This window comes from Schistocerca serialis, chromosome 2 (genome assembly GCF_023864345.2).
Source record: "Schistocerca serialis cubense isolate TAMUIC-IGC-003099 chromosome 2, iqSchSeri2.2, whole genome shotgun sequence".
Lineage (NCBI taxonomy): Eukaryota > Metazoa > Arthropoda > Insecta > Orthoptera > Acrididae > Schistocerca > Schistocerca serialis.
In genome coordinates this window covers 596,463,325-596,480,957 of record NC_064639.1, presented here as the reverse complement: position 1 = coordinate 596,480,957, position 17,633 = coordinate 596,463,325, and the positions used below count along the sequence as shown (strand labels likewise).

Sequence of the window (17,633 nt, the reverse complement as noted above, 5' to 3'; positions counted from 1 at the left end):
AACACGTTTAGAGAACTGTTTGTCTTTGGAAGAATGTGTGTCAAGAATAATTTCAACGTCAAATAAATTGAATGATGTTAACTTTGAAGTGAAAGATGATTGGGTAGAATGTATGTTAGCTGGGCTGCCTAATGAGTGCAAACCAATGATGATGATGGGTTTAGAGAACTCCAGCATGCCGATAATGGGCGATTCCATTAAAAACAAATTACTACAGGAAGTAAAGGATGAAATGTGTGGCAACTCATATGTTAATGATGTGGCTCTCCAGGCGAATAAAAAAGACAAGCGAATCAGCTCACACCACAATCCCAGAGGTCCGAATGTTACAACTGCAACAAATATGGACACATAGTGAAACAAAGTCATAGTAAAAACAAGGCAAGCGAAAAATCAGTAATTAAAGAAACCAGTTAGAAGACATTTTTCATTATGCCACCGTCAACTAAAGCTATACACAAGGACTGGTTTGTGGATTCTGGCGTGTCAACTCACATGTCAAACCATCCATGTGATTCAAATTTTGTAGCGTCAGTTCCCAGTTCACAAGTGGTCGTGGCCAACAATGAAAATTTACCCATTAAAGGGACAGGTTGGATGTATATTAAAGCTGTGGCAGGCTGAGAGAAAATAAATACTAAGGGGACGGATGTACATTATGTTCGTCAGCTGAGTACAAATTTACTTTCTGTAAGCAAAATAGTGCAACAGGGTCACTCAGTCATTTTTGACAATAGAGGCTGTCGCGTTCGAGATAGCTACAGCATCATTAATGAAAGGAATGTATAGGCTGGACCAACGAAGTGATCGCAGTGCAGAAACAAAATATGCATCTTTGTCTATTGATGCAAATCTATGGCACAGAAGATCAGGCCACCTATACTCAGATGCAATGGAAGAATTACGAAATGGTTTGGCTAATGGCATAAAATATAAAGGAGCTGTCGACACTCCGTGCGTTACGTGCCTAGAAGGTAAGCAAACTAGATTTTTCTTTCCTCACTCCACTTCTAGAGCTAAAAGAATTTTGGAGTTAGTGTATTCAGATTTGTGTGGTCCAATGCAAACCACATCAATTGGTGGAACTAAATATTTTCTAACTCTGATTGATGATTTCTCTAGAAAGAGTATTTTGTTTACTGTCAGAAATAAATACCAAGTACCTGACATTATATGCAATTTTAAAAAGTTCATAGAGAGTCAGATAGACGAAAGGCTGTAGATCTTGCGAACTGATAATGGAAAACAATATGTAAATGAAAGGCTGACAAAATTTAAGAAAAGAAGGAGTTAAACGTGAACCCACTGTTCCCTACACTCCAGAACAAAATGGTGTTGCAGAAAGGTACAATAGAACAATTGTGGAAAAGGCAAGATGTATGTTATTTGAAGCGAATTTTTGGGGAGAAGCAGTCTTTACCGCAGTTTATCGCATTAACAGATCACTGACAAAAGCTTTGAACAACATAATGCCAGAGAATCTTTCTCAGGAAAGAAACCTGACCACCGACATCTAAGATTATTCGGCAGTAAGGCATTTCTCCACATACCAAAAACCTTTAGGTGCAAATGGGACAAGAAATGTGTTCAGTGCATACTCGTCAGATACTGTGAAAACAGCAAGGCGTACCGGTTGTTGAATCCGGTTCAACAAAGAATCATTAAATCCAGAGATGTGATATTAAAAGAAGAAATAATTCAAGAGAATCATAACAAGCCAGGAATGTGTGATCATTTGCTGGAACCAAATCAAATATCTATTCCATTTACAAATAAGGAGGAGAACAGTATGATTCAAGATGACTTGGGGGACAACAGATCAGTTAACAGCATTTCAGAAGAAACAGGCTCAGTGGAAATAGAAGAAGAATCGGAACTGCCTCAACAAGTGCTCTGAAGATCTCCCAGAATACCCATACCGAAGAAGATGGATGATAATGTGACCTATTGTACTAAAGAAGATTCGCAAGAATCAGAGCCATCAACTTTGGAAGAAGCTTTGCAATCCAAGGATTCAGAGAAATGGTTTCAAACAATAGAAGAAGAATTGAAGTCACATGCGGAAAATAAAACTTGGGAATCAGCTATCCTACCTCAAGGCAAAAAAGCGATTGATGCTATTTGCGTCTTTAAGGTAAAAAGAGACTTACAAGGACAGATAATTTGCCATAAAGCTCGACTTGCAGTTAAGGGATGTTCACAAGTTAAAGGTTTAGACTATGAAGAAACATACCCACCAGTGATACGACACAATTCACTCAGATGTTTGTTTAGTCTAGCTGCTAAATACGACTTGGACATTGATCATTGTGGTGAGCTGACAGCTTTTTTTGCAGGGTGATTTGAAAGAAGAAATTTATGTTAAAACTCCCACAGTTGACTACGTGACAAATACAGTCAAATATGAAGGTATTAAAAGACTCAAGAAAGCAGTGTATGGACTTAAACAGGGAAGTCACTGTTGGAATATCAAACTGGACAGAGTTCTACTAAGTTTAAATTTCGGCAGGTCCACCACTGATCCATGTGTTTATCACAGAAACCAAGGAAGTGATGTATTAATTGTAGCTGTTTACGTAGATGACATGCTGATATTTTGTAACAATATGCAACAGAAAATTGCATTTAAAGAACAACTAAAGGAACAACTTAAACTAAAGGACCTTGGAGAAGTATCCAATTGTCTAGGGATCCGAGTGACAAGAGATTGTAAACTTGGGCTTTTATGGTTGGATCAGACTCATTATATAAATCAGATTTTACGAAAGTATCCACGCCGCATGACAATAACCAAGTATTAACTCATGAAATGAGCCCAAAAACAGAGAAAGAGATGCCATGAAGAAAGTCTGACATAAAGAAGCCATAGGTAGCTTAATGTATGCACAACTAGGCACTAGACCAGATCTAGTGTATACAATTGGAGTTGTGAGTCGATTTAATAATAACCCTGGAATATCCATTGGCAAGCTGTAAAGCGAATCCTAAGGTATATAAAGGGAACTACAGAGTTCAAGCTACAATTTTCCAAAGAAGATCATGACATCACAGGTTACATTGATGCTGACTGGGCTGGGGACATAGATAGAAAACCAACAACTGGATTTTTTTGTTAATGTCACAAAGTGCAGCAATTTCATGGAATAGTAAAAATCAACCAACAGTAGCTCTCTTCACAACAGAAGCAGAATATATGGCTTTAACTTCTGTGTGTAAGGAAGCACTTTTGCTACAATGTCTGCAAAGAGAGATATCCCCTTTCCCAAAAGAGGGCCCGATAAGATTGTTTTGTGACAACAAAGGTACAATTGATCTGCCAAAGACAAGTGGATACAAAGGTCGTACTAAATACATTGACACCAGGCATCATTTCATCAGTGAAAAGATAGATACAGGAGAAATCACAGTGGAGCAAATTTCCACAAATGGAATGCTTGCAGATATGATGACAAAGCCACTACCTAGGACCAGACATCAGCATCTAACACTAGAATTTGGATTCCGAGAATGAAGTACTGAGATACATTGCATCTAGTGGGGGTGTTGGAATTTAGAATCAATGCCTCTGCTACCTATTTATCTTTGCTGCAGTTGTTACGGACGCTTTTATAGACGTTCCTATTAACATGGTTGTGTTTTGCATACCCTTGTGTTACATTCATTCTGTGTGTGTTAATAAAAGCATTATGTTCACTTTCAAACCGTAACCGCGTGTTTATTTCAAGTTCAATAACAACAGCACACAATGTCAGCAGGAGATACAATGGACAGATGCAAGAGACAAGAGCTAATAACTTACAGATTTGATAAAACTATAAACAAACTTTTGTTTGCTTTTTCACAAATGCAGTGTCTAGGTAATGACAGTTACAAAATTCTCCAGCCATATGCTTTGAACATCCAACTCTTATAGATTTTATGATCTGATTGTGTTGTCAACAGTTTTGTTTGACCATGAAAAACATATCTTTCAACATAATTTGGAACAGAAATGTTCATAAAATTGTCATTATTGTCAATGATTCATGATATCTTAAAAGTTCTTGTAGTTGTTTTAGTCTTTGTGAGTTCCATAATTCCATGACAGAAGTGCATGAGGAATAGTGTGTGGCTGAGTGTTCCCATATGACTGCACCAACAGATGTCATTTCCAGAATGAGATTTTCACTCTGCAGCGGAGTGTGCACTGATATTGTCTTTCCTTTTGAAGCTGTACAGGTAAACTGGATATTGGCTGTGTACTGTTTGGTAGTGTGCAGTGTCTTGACTGGGACTTACATAACCAAGTGTTGGGTGTTGGCGAATACACAGGAAAAGTTGGTGAATCTTTGACCCATTTCACTATTGTCCCATTTGTTCTGCCATGTATCTACTTTCCTCTTCATGAGTTCGGCTTTAGTTGTTATCCTTTGGCCTAAGATTTGTTTGACTTTCGTCAAACCCTGTTTACATAACCAATTTGAGGAAGCATGACATCTTAATGTAATTTCTACTGGGTAAATTTTGAGATTCACCAGTACATTATTGGTTGGTATAGTGCCAAAGGCACCTGTGAGTTTCTCTGTGCACATCTTGCTGTGAAGCTTATGATGAACATGAAAATGGCATTGTGATAGGTCGTCAGCACATGCAGCGATAGCTTTTAGTTAGCTGTGAGACATGGGCAATTTTGTGCATAATGTTGCTTGCATCATGTGAAATTGTCTGAATGTGCTTTGCGAAGTTGCACTATTCATCCAGTTGGATTACAAAGTGTCATGTGACTGTTTGTCTGTTGATAGAGATGTTTTCTAATTTAGTTATAGGATTTCTGCACAATGAAAGTTGACCTTTAAGGCGCATATGTGTAGTTTAATTTGGGGCTATGTTACTTTGTTGTCCACTCCCCTTTGCTATACTTGAGAGAGGACTCTATTTGCCATTTCCTCCAGCTCAGCTGAGTTCCTGACACCACAGTTAGGATGTAGTCACATAGGCCATCATTCCGTTGACTTTGTCACCTTCTTCCAGTTGGCACAAGAAATGTTTGATTGCTAAATCCCTACTGGCCCTCATGTTGATCACTGTGGGCACCTGTTAGTTGTTTTTATTACATTGCGTGTGCCAGCTATCCATTCTACAACTCTGCCTCTATAATAACTAATAAAACTTGGTATGGGTACCGAGGTTCCTGTAGTTCAAGAATCCGGGCAAATAACGTGGGCCAACATAAATTATCAAATGCTCCTGCAATGTCAGTTAATGCTGCAAATGCATATTTTTGTTATGTATGTCTGTTTTTTTGACACCTTGTTAAATGCTTCTTCAGTACATTTCGTTCTCTTTATGCCAAACTTGCAATGATTAAGTCTTTGAAGCGCCCAATGTGAGTGTAACCTGTCGCCAAGCAGCCTTTTCTGTACCTTTGTAAGTATTTTTAACCAAACAGATTGGTCTGCTAATTTCCGGCCGGCAGGCCCCCCTACCTGGTGTTAAGGAATCATTCTGTAATCTGATTGTGAATGGAACAGTTTGTACTTTTATTTGTTTGAGAACTTGGGCATCAGTATTATCTGATCCTGTAGCTTTCAATGTTTTAGTTTTGTTATGGCTGAGGATGCTACTTATGGGTATGGTGTAGTTATCCGTGTTGGTATATTAGTTGTTTAGCATGTATCTAAGTTGCTTGTGGAATTGGTTATCATCTTGGAGCAGTTTGGCTGAACTTTTGGCTGAACTTAACTCCGGCTTTAGCCAACTTTCAGTGCCTATAACGATTTGAGCATCACTGCTTTCTATTAGTGCTTGGAGCTCTGGTGTTTTCCCAACACAGCTATGACAATTTACAACTGTTATACTGATGGTTCCTGTATCTATGTTCTTCCAGTGTTTGGCCTGTACCCTTTGATACTGAAGCCCTTTTGTGTTTTTCCGAGACCCTCTAACCTAAAATACTTCCCAGTCCACATCACACAGCCCCTGCTACCCATGTAGCTGCCTCCTGCGTGTAGTGGACTCCTGACCTATTCAGTGGAACCTGAAACCCAACCACCTTATGGCACAAGTCGAGGAATCTGGAGCCTACATGATCACAGAACTATCTAAGTTTCTGATTCAGACCCTCGACTTGGCTCTGTAGCAGAGGTTGGCAATCAGTCCTGTCAACTATGCTGCGAATGGTGGGCTCTGCTTTCATCTCACAAGCAAGCTTGGAAGCCTTTACCAGTTTTGTTAGCCGCTTGAAACCAGAGAGAATCTCTCCCAAACCAAAGTGACACACATTATTGGTACTGACATGGGCCACCACCTGCAGTTGGCTGCACCCTGTGCTTGTCATGGCATCTGGAAGCACCCGTTCCACATCTGGAATGACTCCACCTGGTATGCATACAGAGTGCACATTGGCTTTCTTCCCATTCTTGGCAGCCATCTACTACTACTACACCAACCACTGGCAGTCACACAAGTAAATAAGACCATGAAGAGAAATAGGCACACTATGTTACAGTTCCTACAGCACCATCTTTGGGGATCTCAACTCCCCATACCCAGGCGAAAAAGCACCATCTCCTTCGGTATCTACCAGTGACAGAGTGCTCTTTCACAAACTCTCTCTGCAGACATGTACGGACCAGCAAGGAGGCACAAGCCAACGGCTGAAAGACCCCTGGACTGTGGGCCACTGGCCTCGCCTGCTTCTCTTCAGTTCCTGTACTGAATAGGAACTTGCAGCTCTTGCATGAGTCCTGGCTGTCAAAAGTTGTGGAAGTAAAAAAGAAGAAATCTTGAGAGGAGGCTACCCCAGTGACCTTGGAGCTGCCAGATCTCCTTGTGGCATTGGGATCTGAACCTGTGTGTTGTTGTTGTTGTTCTTGTTCTTGTTCCATCCCCACTGATGACAGTGACAGTGCAGTGACAGTGAAATGCCTTCTTGGCCCCATTGTGCCTAACCAGAACACCCTAATTACTGTCACCTGCTGGAACAAGAACAACTAATGCTCTCTTGTTCTGTAATCAGTGTTGCTCTCCAAGAAATGGATTTCACTGATTACCGTTTTCCAAGTCATCAGTTATACTGTGCATTCTGTTGGAAACCTACTGGTTCCAAAAGAGCATCTATAGGCGTCTGTGCTCTAGTTTGCACAGATGTTGTGAGTGGATTTCCCACTGTACCACATTAGAAGTAGTAGCAGTGCAAGTGGGAAGGACCCCAACACTTGTAACATCTTTTTACCCTAAGGCAGGGCACTTATTTATGATGAACCTTAATCTGACAACATTATTCCCTCACCCGTTCTCCCTTTTTTGAGTATTTAGGAGCTTCAGTGTGCACCACCATCTGTGGGGAAGTAACATGTCTTCTGGCAGGGGCCTTCTGATTGTCCTTTTTCTGACCATGATTTATGTCTTAATGAGGGTACTCTTACTTACTTTTGTGCTGCCCATGGCAAGTTTTTGGCTATTGATGATATGATCTCTCTCCCAGTCTGTGGCATTGCCACAGTGGTCAGTGCATGATGAGCATAGTGACAGTGACCACTTACTGGTGATACTGTCAATCCATTGTCATGGACCAATTACTGGGTAGAGCTCTCTGAAAAGCCAACTGAAAGTAGTGTATCTCTTATGTTACCTTTGTTTCCTCTTTGTCATATTGCGTCGGCGATGATGGGGGAAATGTTTCTGATGTGACCACCTGCTCTTTCAAATCATAGAAAAACTGTGTATGTTTAGGGCTTGACTTCATTACCAAGGGTAGACTAATTGTATGATCATGAGTGTTTTAAAGCAGTTGAAAGAAGAATAAATTACTGTTGGATGAACCTTACAACCTGGAGGAAACTGTATATTTCAGTATGTGTTTGATATTTTTTACAGTAAATGCTGCTCATTGTAGGGGAAGTTGTCTTTCGGTGGTCAAAGACCACGAACCGAAACATCATTCCGAAATAATACCATACACTTTACTTAATTGTTGTAGATCTATTCTGATTATTCGTTTCACCTCCTTGAATCAGAATATGAAATTCACTTACTGTGTGTTGTATTTTGCAGTGTGTAACTGTAAACTGCACAAGATTCATATGCATATTCCATATTTTTGCACTATTTCTGTTTAATTAGTTACTGATGTTAGCAATTAATTGTAAAGAATGATAAGATTCTGTAAGATTATTTTTATTTCTTCAGTCAGTTGATTGTAAGAAATATTTTCCCATAGGTTTTGTCATATAGTATTGGAGAGCCAATCTGTTGTTCCAGAAGTTCTGAAACAGTTGAACAAAAAAGAATATAAAAATGGACATCTCAGCGTGGAGCTGCCAAGAAAACTTAAATATATAAAAAATGAACAAAAACCTCCTATTCAGGAAAAAAGTAAGACCTTAAAAGAGAACAAAATTGGAAATAAACTATCCGTTGATGATAATAGCATTGTGCCTCAAACAGAAGAAGTTGAAAGCTCACGCATTACAGCTGGCAAACATGTGAGGAGAAGAAGTGGGAAACCTGCAGCTGGTGGTGGCAATGACCGAAGGTGATGACTTGTATAATTTTACTTAGAATATGGTTTCATGCTTGTATATTGTTTCAAATACAGTGGTCAGAGAAAATTGAATATCTACAATCTCATTTTTAAATTACTGTGTTTTAGTATTGTCATATTAGCATGACTTATTACTCTTCTTGTTTTTCGTGTAACAGACTATGGATAAAGAAGTTGCCGTTTAAAACAGAAGACAAGGACCTTGTAGCTACTTTTCCTGGATGCATTTGGGCTAAGGTGTACAGAAGCAAAGCATCAAAATCCAGGTAAGATACAATGTTGCAGTTTTCAGTCCAAAGATCGGTTTGCTGTAACTCTCAGTGATAGTCTATGCTGCACATGTCTCGTCATTGCTGAATAACTACATCCATTTGAGCCTGTTCACTGATCCATGCCTAAGCCTCTCTCTACATTTTTACCCACTCCCATTTCTCTCCATGACCAAATTGACTGTAATACTTTGATACCTCAAGATGTATCCTATCAACTAAACCCTTGTTTTAGTGAAGTCATGCCATAGATTTCTTTCCTTTGTGATTTTATTTAGTATCACCTCATTATTTGTTTGATCTACCCATCTAATCATCACCATTCTTTTATAGCACCACATTTCAAGAGCTTCTGTTCCCTTCTCATCTTAAGTACTTATCATCCCCAGTTGACTTTCGTATGAGGCCACACTCCAGATAAATACCTTCTGAAAAGACTTTCTGATGCTTAAATTTATATTACATGTTTACAAATTCCTGTCTTTCTAAAATACTTCTCTTACTATTACCAGTCTGAATTTTATGTCCTCCCTACTCTTGCCATCTTCATTTATTTTGCGGCCCAAAGAACTAAACTGATCCATTACTACCAGTGTCTCATTTCTTATTCTAACTACTTCTGCATATCCTGGGTTAATTTGTCTATGTTCCATCATCCATGTTTTGCTTTTGTTGATGTTCATTGTATATCCTCCTTTCAAGACACTTTCCATTTGATACAACTGCTCTTCCAAGTCATTTGCTATCTCTTACAGAATTACTGGCAGACCTCAAAGTTTTTATTCTATCTCCCTAAATTTTAATTCCCTTTCTAAATTTCTCCTATATTTCCTTTCTTGCTCATTGTATTGCTTGATGACATTGGGGGTATGCTGCAACCCTGTCTCACACCACTACTGCTCCCCTGTAATGTCCCTTGACTTGTACAGTTGCATTGTGGTTTCTGTACAAGTTATAAAAAACCTTTCACTCCCTGTATTTTAGCCTTGCTGCCTTCTAAAATTCAAAGAGTGTAGTCCAGCTAAATTTGTCAAAAGTTTCCTCTAGCCCTATAAATGCTGTAAATGTAGGGTTACCGTTCTTCAGAATAACCTCTGACAAGAAACCCTTGTTACCGAAAGTTATGCTCAGTTGGCAGATTTCGACGAGAATGGTACTGAAATGTGGTTGTGTAATACAATAAGTGCCTTAATATTGTTGGGAATTAAATAGAAAGGTAGATTAAAACTCCAATCTTTCACATAAAAATAACATTTCTAAGCAAAATGTCCTTGTTTTATTTTAATTTTAAAATGGCACTTACTAAAAAAAAAAAAAAAACCTCATACAACCAAAATTAAACCATCCAGTGTCCACAGGTTGTTTTCTTTCATGATTGTTAAACCATGTTTTAGCGATGATTAAAATCATACTCTATCCAAAATTTACCGGGTGAGTTCCTCTTTCATTCCTTTCCCCCAATCGCTATTTTGTTACACCTTTCCTTATCTTCTTTTTTCTACAATTTTATTCCAGTCATCAGTTGTAATTAAATGTTCTTCTCCCTTAACTATCAGAATAATACCTTTTATCTAATAATCCATTCTTTCAGTGTCTTCTTAAGTCTCTTCTCCAGTTGGTGTATAACGTTGTTTTACTATGATGGGTGTTGGCTTTGTGTTTCTGTTCATGAAATCCAACAGGTAAGGGGAAGGAGGTTTATGTAAGTGTAGCCAGTGTTGCTATGAAGGCAACTTCGAGATTGCTCTTCGTTATCAAAATGTTGATTATCAGAGGTTTTGTATCATGCTGCTTCCTAATTTCCTGTTTACTGAAGTCATTTGAATATCAGTTGTCAGATAATCTTTTCCAAACTGTGTTAAATTAGGATGTTGGCTGCTGCATAAGTTTTTGCTCACTCTACGCACAATGATGTTTTTGGCGATGTTGACTGAGTGCTATTAAGATCACTGTGATAAAAGAAAAATTCTGAGTGCTTTTGTGAGCTTATATGTTAAAACTTGATGCAGGAAAAAAATTTAAAAAAATTGCAGTATATTGAAACATGTCAGAACACAGTGGACATGCTAGGTAGTGTAGGGGTTTTAATGAAGCTCTTTACAGTTCTACTGTGAGAATCTCCCGTCACTGTTGGATGAAACAGATTTATCATCACCTACAAGAGGAAAAGCCTGTTTTGTGTACATAAGATAGCAAGGCAGTCAGTGGAGGTTTGGCCAGCATTTGCCTCTGATATTTATTTTGTGTTATTGATTTTGAAATTAATATGAATAGGATCTGAAATATTGCCTCTCCTTTCACATTCACTAGATATTGTAATGGAACTGAAGTGTATACTCAAAGAATTATGCTTTCACACGTCGTTGTGTCACAGTAAAACATTTATTTTGTTGACTGCATCAGCGATCTCAGCCTGTTTAGCCAAGTATACTTAGTTTCTGTAATGCTCTTTTCTCTGTTGAAAGCAATGTTTCTGCGTTAGAAGCATGTGAACACTTCACTCAAGAAAGGTTGCTGCACAAGCTTTCGCAATTTTCGACAACATTTGTTTTGATTATAAATAAGTTTCAGATACTATAAACATAAACATAAACCTATACAAAAGCCTGAATAAACAAGGCGTACTGTGTTTTAAGTACTATTAAGAAAATGAAAAATGAGAGTGCATGAAAATGTCATTTAAGTTAACAAATTAATTCTATTTTTACAGCCGTGCTATATGCAAGTTCACTACAGCACAGCAAGCTGCTGCTGTTGTAGCAGATCCTAGTAAACACAAGTTCAAAGGAAAAGAGGTGGTTGTTGAATTAGCTAAAAGTCAACAGCTAAGGGGAAGTGGGATGAAGAAGAAGTATGGACTGAAGAATGAAAATTCTGTAATGGACATAGCGGGAGAAACTCTTAAAACAGAATCAAAAGTAGAAAGTGAAACTGACACTGAATTGAAGGAAAATGAAAATAATGGTGATGAATCTATGGACACTGATGATGATGATGATGATGATGATGATGATGATGATGATGACAGTGACGACGACGACGACGACGACGGTGATGATACATTGGAGAGTGGTGATTCCACTGGTGATCTTGATGTAAATAGCTCTGAGAATGATGATTAAAATAAACAGATAATTTGCTGTGCATTATTTATGCTAACTCTTGCCAAGGCCACGGCTGACCACTTCCCAGCTTTATCACGTATTGTATACCTGTAATTGTCAGTGTGATACCACCTGATAGGTGAGTGGTAGTATTACCGACTACTGTTAATGGCCTGTGTCATCAAGACAATGTATAGAGTTCAAGTGTTCTGCATTAACGAAAAATTGTTCAGGATATTTTCCTTAAAAATCATGACTGCTTATGTCCCCCTATATTTATTTAGAGATGTGCAGAATGTGATTTATATTGCAATAGCTTGCTTCAAATAAAGTTTTATAATCTACTCTCAACATTTTAAACAAAAGTGTGTTGAGGGACACTCCAATATTACTTATAATAAGTACCTGAATCATAAAGCCGCGACAACAATGTTTAGCACAAAGTAAAATTTGTGTAATCAAGTAGCTTTTATCATTTCAAACTCTGAGAAGTGGTAAATTGTCTGTGAATGAAATAGTTACAGTAAGAACATTAATATAATTAGAAAACAATGTTTTATGTTGAGTTCTGCTGCCTATGAATATCGTTCACAAAAAAATTTTCCTTGTTTCAGATGACTGAATATATTGCCAGTTCAATATTTTTACAATCTAGAAACAATTTCCTGTGTGTTTGTAATAATAATAATAATAATAATAATAATAATAATCCACAACCATACTAGCACAAATCGAGGAAACATTCATCCGATGAGCCAAAGATTGAGCAGAAGTCTTGATGGACTGAATGGACTGAGAAATATTGACACTCTTCAACAAATTACCCCTATCCGTTAGAAACTAATCGGGGAATTGGTAATAAAACACCAGGGTGGACATGCCACGGGACAACTGGGAAATCCGGGAAAAACCTGGAAACTTTTTCATCCAGGAGAAAACTGAGAAAAATCTGGGAATCTTTTAGAATTCGGGCACTGCCTTAGTTTTTATTTAAATTTTTGTGATTTTGGCTGGTAAGAACTGATACTATAACAAAGAATTTTACTGAAGTCCAGTACTGTAGACTAATACTGCAGCAATAAAACATAAATGAGAGAAAAACACCAATGTAAAAACCGCAAAGAAAATGCACCATTTACAGAAACAAAACACGATGCGCACATAAATGTTCGCTGTCATCAAAATGTGTCAGAGGCTTCAGGTCGAAGGCTATGCAATACTTCATGACAACTGCTTTCGATGAGCATGGTGTCACCTATTTTTCTGACAGGTTGTGGGAAAATATTGCAAATGGTGGTTTGAGAAACGTTACTTTCAAAGTAAATTTCCTTTTATGGAAGATGAATTCTGTTATGTGTGAGAATGTGCAATGAGTTTCTTTAATGACAGAGCGTTTGACTCTCATTCAAAACTTAATGCATTGAGGACCAGCCTCTTCGGTCCCAGAAGACAAGACATTTATGTCATCGTTTAAAATTTTATTGGCACATTTGTATTTGGTATATCTTAAAAGGGCAACACACACAAAAAAGACCAATATTATATTTGAAAGGTTAGCTTTTTTTGTAGCTGTACTATATGTATATTAATTTAAACCATGAACTTTTCTTATTTGTGTGTTCACTCTTCTTAACAGTCACTATGTTTACATGCGACCATCTTGTGAAAGATGAAAACCGAATTTCGAAAACCGTTTTTTGATGCCATGTTTACATGTTAAGGTCTGAAGTGGATTTGCTAGCCCTGACAGTTTCATGCCCAGTTTAATATTTCTGCTTTTCTTTCGCTGCACAGAAATTCACCCCGTCTATATTAGTTGAATATTTTAAAAACAAGATATAACTTGACAATCCAGAAACACTTCAGAGCCGGTTGTATTTACATGGGAGCAAAAATCGGTTGCAGAGTGGGAAAGCTGGCAAACTAGAAGTGGATTTTCAGGTTTGATTTTGAAGTGTTTACATGACCACCCAGAAGCAGTGTTAGGAAATCTGTTTACAAAATCTGGTTTTGGAGCCCCATGTAAAGGAGCTGAGTGATGTGTCTATTGGATGACTGCATCAGGTGTCCTATGGTCTGAATATCTGCTTTCGTTTGCTGGTGAGGTAATATGACATTACCTATGATTGGCTGACAAAAGCACATCACAATCTGGATTTCAGTGCTTCGGAAACTAACGTGCTGTGTTTGGTGGAATTCACATTTATATTTTCTGGCACTATAAAGTATGTGTGATCTACTTCTGGCACTTTGTGAGTAAATTTTTTATCTATCCAATTACTTTGTATTTGTACTTTTGTAATATAAAAATATGCAGCATATGTGTTGCTGTGGAATAGAGATCTTTCTCCAAAAGATGTTAGTTTTTGCTAGATTTCGTTTCCTGAAGTGCCAGGAAGTGGTGTATAAAACTTTTACCATTCAGAGAACTGATAAGTTTTACAGTTCTTGGGGGAATGTATACTGTCACTTAACAGAGAGGGGGAGAGAGAGAGAGAGAGAGAGAGAGAGAGAGAGAGAGAGAGAGAGAGAGAGAGAGAGTATTTTAACCCAGGAAATTGTGTATTTTCACCAGGGCAAAAATGTATTTTTAACCGGGAAAACTGGAAAAAATGCAGGAATTTTTTCTTCTTGTCCATGTATACTCCTTGAACACATTCTGTTCTGTTGATGAGAACATACATTGAATCTATAGCTCCTCACCACCACCACCACCACCACAGAATTTAAACCTTAAGAGGGAATGGGGAATGTGGCCAACTGTTGATCATGTACACCAGTCACTTAACGATTTTTTATGCCCAGTGTTGTTTCTTCTTAATAATTGTCATTCTTTTATGTTGCTGTTTCCTATGTTCCTCAGGAAAGTCTTCTGCACATTTCTTTCTCTTAAAAAACCTCAAAGTTAATTTTGTTCCTGAAATATTCTCTGCTTAGGAAGTCTATATATTGTAATAATTCTTTATGTGGAGCTAGGACACATCAACTTTCTTTGGACCTCCTAGGTCATGTAAACAGACAAGAAATTCATTAATTTTAGTCTTCTGTTGTGTTAATGTATCACTGCTTGCTTAATGAAGCAAGTTTCAAGTCGCAAAGCAACAAATTATCCAGATAAGCAGAAAAAATTGTAAGGGGTAAAAACAGCTGAACTTTTGGTAACGCGCTATACCGCTAATGGAAAAGTGCACTAGTTACATCTGAATCAGTTTCATTATCGTCTGTGTAGCCACTAGAATCATTGTCAGAATTTAATGAAATAATAAGTTATTCTACATTTTTTCCATTACACATTCATGTTCCCATGCTTTCATTATTCCTTCCTTTATGTGTTTCACAATATTATGTTTGTCTGATGACAGTGTTTTGTTTATAGCATCTTTTATATGTTTTTTGTTGTTCCTTACCACCTTACCCCTTAACTTAAGCCTGCATGAGTTGAGTGGAATTGAAATGGCAGTGACATGAAGGAAGTCTTGAGAACCCTATGTCAGGTCATCTACAACATAAGAGGTAACGGTGGTTTAGTCTGAGCCACGAGATGCAGTAATTCGTGTGGTCGTCTGGTATGGGACTGTTTTTCACTGTAGCCAGTCGATAATGTCTGTTTTCTGAAAGTTAATGTAGATGCCTTATCAAGGATAAACAAATGATAAGAGGCCTTGTCCATAACTATTACTGAAGATCTTCTCTAGTGTTTGATGGCTCTTTGATATCAAGAGTTGCAGAACAATTCACAGATTCCATTTCTGTATGCCTTTAACTGGGACATATTCCCATTGCATTTTAATGTGTTGATCAGAAGCTAAAACCTAGGAAAGATTATATATATAAATTTTCAGCTTTCTGTGCACATGGATGTGGAAATATAACAACAAAACAGATTATTACATTGATAAAAGTATTATAGTGAAATGTGAGCTATTAACTTTATGACCACATTACAATGAGAACATTATTTTCTGCATAACAGTAAGCATATTATATTTTTACCACAGTACAGTGAGATATGGCTGTCCTTCCACCGTTAAAAGAATTTCGGTATAATGGCTGCTTTTCGTGTGTAGTAACATAAGCTCTATAGTTCTCTGAATGTAAAGCAACTACATTATTCACTGCAAGTTCTCTGAATTAACTGCTGTAGGTCTTTTAATTTCAAAACATCAGAATAACTTATCACCACTAAAGGAAAGCTATGACTTGCGAAAGAATCGAAGCTTTTAACCAATTAGTTTATACGATTGTATGATAGATATTATAAACCTGACATTTTTCTTTTCAATATTTTTGTACATAAACTAAAATTTTTACCAAAGACCAACTTTAGCAGTGGATATACTTTTGCCTTATTTGAATAAGAATATTTGTTTTTTACTGCTGCAAATCAAAAATTACTGCATGTTTTGCACTTTTTCCTTGCCACTCCCACACGTGTGGCATGACCCCCCCTCCCAGACCCTGACGCCAGCATCACCTGCAAGGCCGTGCTGCTCGTGCTCTCAGAGCAGGAAATGCAGCGAGTACATGGAGTCTTCAAAACAGCTGTGATTGGCTGATGCCTGGCTCCTACCACTCACTTCACTGAAGCATCAGTCACAAAGCAAATTTAATTGGAGTATAATAGTTAATTTATCTAGATCACTTTTGCAGCAGTATGTGTGAATAAGTATTTAGGTTTAAAAAGAAAAAAAGTAAATCAGCTCACTTCCCACACTGGGAACTACAGAAATTTTACCATTCGTAACATTGGGACCCCCACTTCATATTTACTACTAAGATATCTCCCCTCAATGCTCCTGTTAAGTTGTAAGCCTTGTCTTGTGTATCTCCACCTCTCAGTAGCAGCAACTAGCACAATACCAATGCTGGCACCTTGCTGCTCACTGCTGGCACCTTGCTGCTCACTGCTGGCACATTAAACCTCACTGCTAGCTGGGAGCCTTGTATTTATGCTGCGGCCTCTCTGCTTACTGCTCACTAGGACTAATTACCCTGCAGCTGTTCACTTACCTAGCATACTACAAGCGTAGTCAAACGTGAGGAATGATGCTGAAGCAACCAATCACGGCTCAAGTTTGAGGACATATGACAATGATTGCAGCACGAAATACAATCTAACTTGATATTGTCTCCTGGTGAGGATCGTAGCTAGCAGCAGGAAATGCAGTAATGGTGCAGATTTAGTCCACCATCAAGATGCAGTGGGTTTGATTCATCATCGCTGGGCCATGATGGCGAGCAGCAAGCTGGCAGAATAAACGTACCTACGTCTCACCTAAAACAGCAGCAACATGCTCAGTTCCTGGCCAACACACATAATGGCTTTATTTGTACAGGATTGATCCAGAAACTGCAGAACCTCAATGAAAACTATGTTTCTGTGTGAGACTGCTATACTTTGTTTTTAAAGGTCACTTCTAATGTTATCTCTGTATATGAAGGAATGTCCTGAGTGACTGACTGACTCATCATTGCCCAGCCCAAACGGCTAAGGTTAAAAACTTGAAATTTGAAGGAGGTGTGGATCCTTTACTGTAGGCATCATTCAGGAAGGGTTTTGTATCCCACCTGGAAGGCGGCGCGTAGTTTGGATCAGGAAAAAGTAAAACACGTCGGTACTGCTGTATGAATTTAAATTCCCTTTACTCAAGCAATAAGAATACATAACTTGGGATGAGGTGCCAAGCTGAAGCAAAGTGTCCTGGCTGGCTGCGCCTAATGAAATGGGATGAAGCA

The 17,633-nt window shown here is 38.1% G+C and overlaps 1 protein-coding gene across 1 annotated transcript in view; it reads left to right on the top strand.

The window, feature by feature from the left end:
- The window catches only part of LOC126457622 (nucleolin-like), a 31,589-nt gene extending 19,647 nt beyond the window's left edge, over positions 1-11,942 (top strand). The window contains exons 3-5 of the mRNA XM_050094082.1: positions 8,201-8,515; positions 8,683-8,790; positions 11,504-11,942. Coding sequence (XP_049950039.1) covers positions 8,201-8,515; positions 8,683-8,790; positions 11,504-11,915 — 835 coding nt within the window. The 3' untranslated portion in view covers positions 11,916-11,942. The remainder of the gene's footprint in view (positions 1-8,200; positions 8,516-8,682; positions 8,791-11,503) is intronic.
- The last annotated feature ends 5,691 nt before the right edge of the window (positions 11,943-17,633 follow it).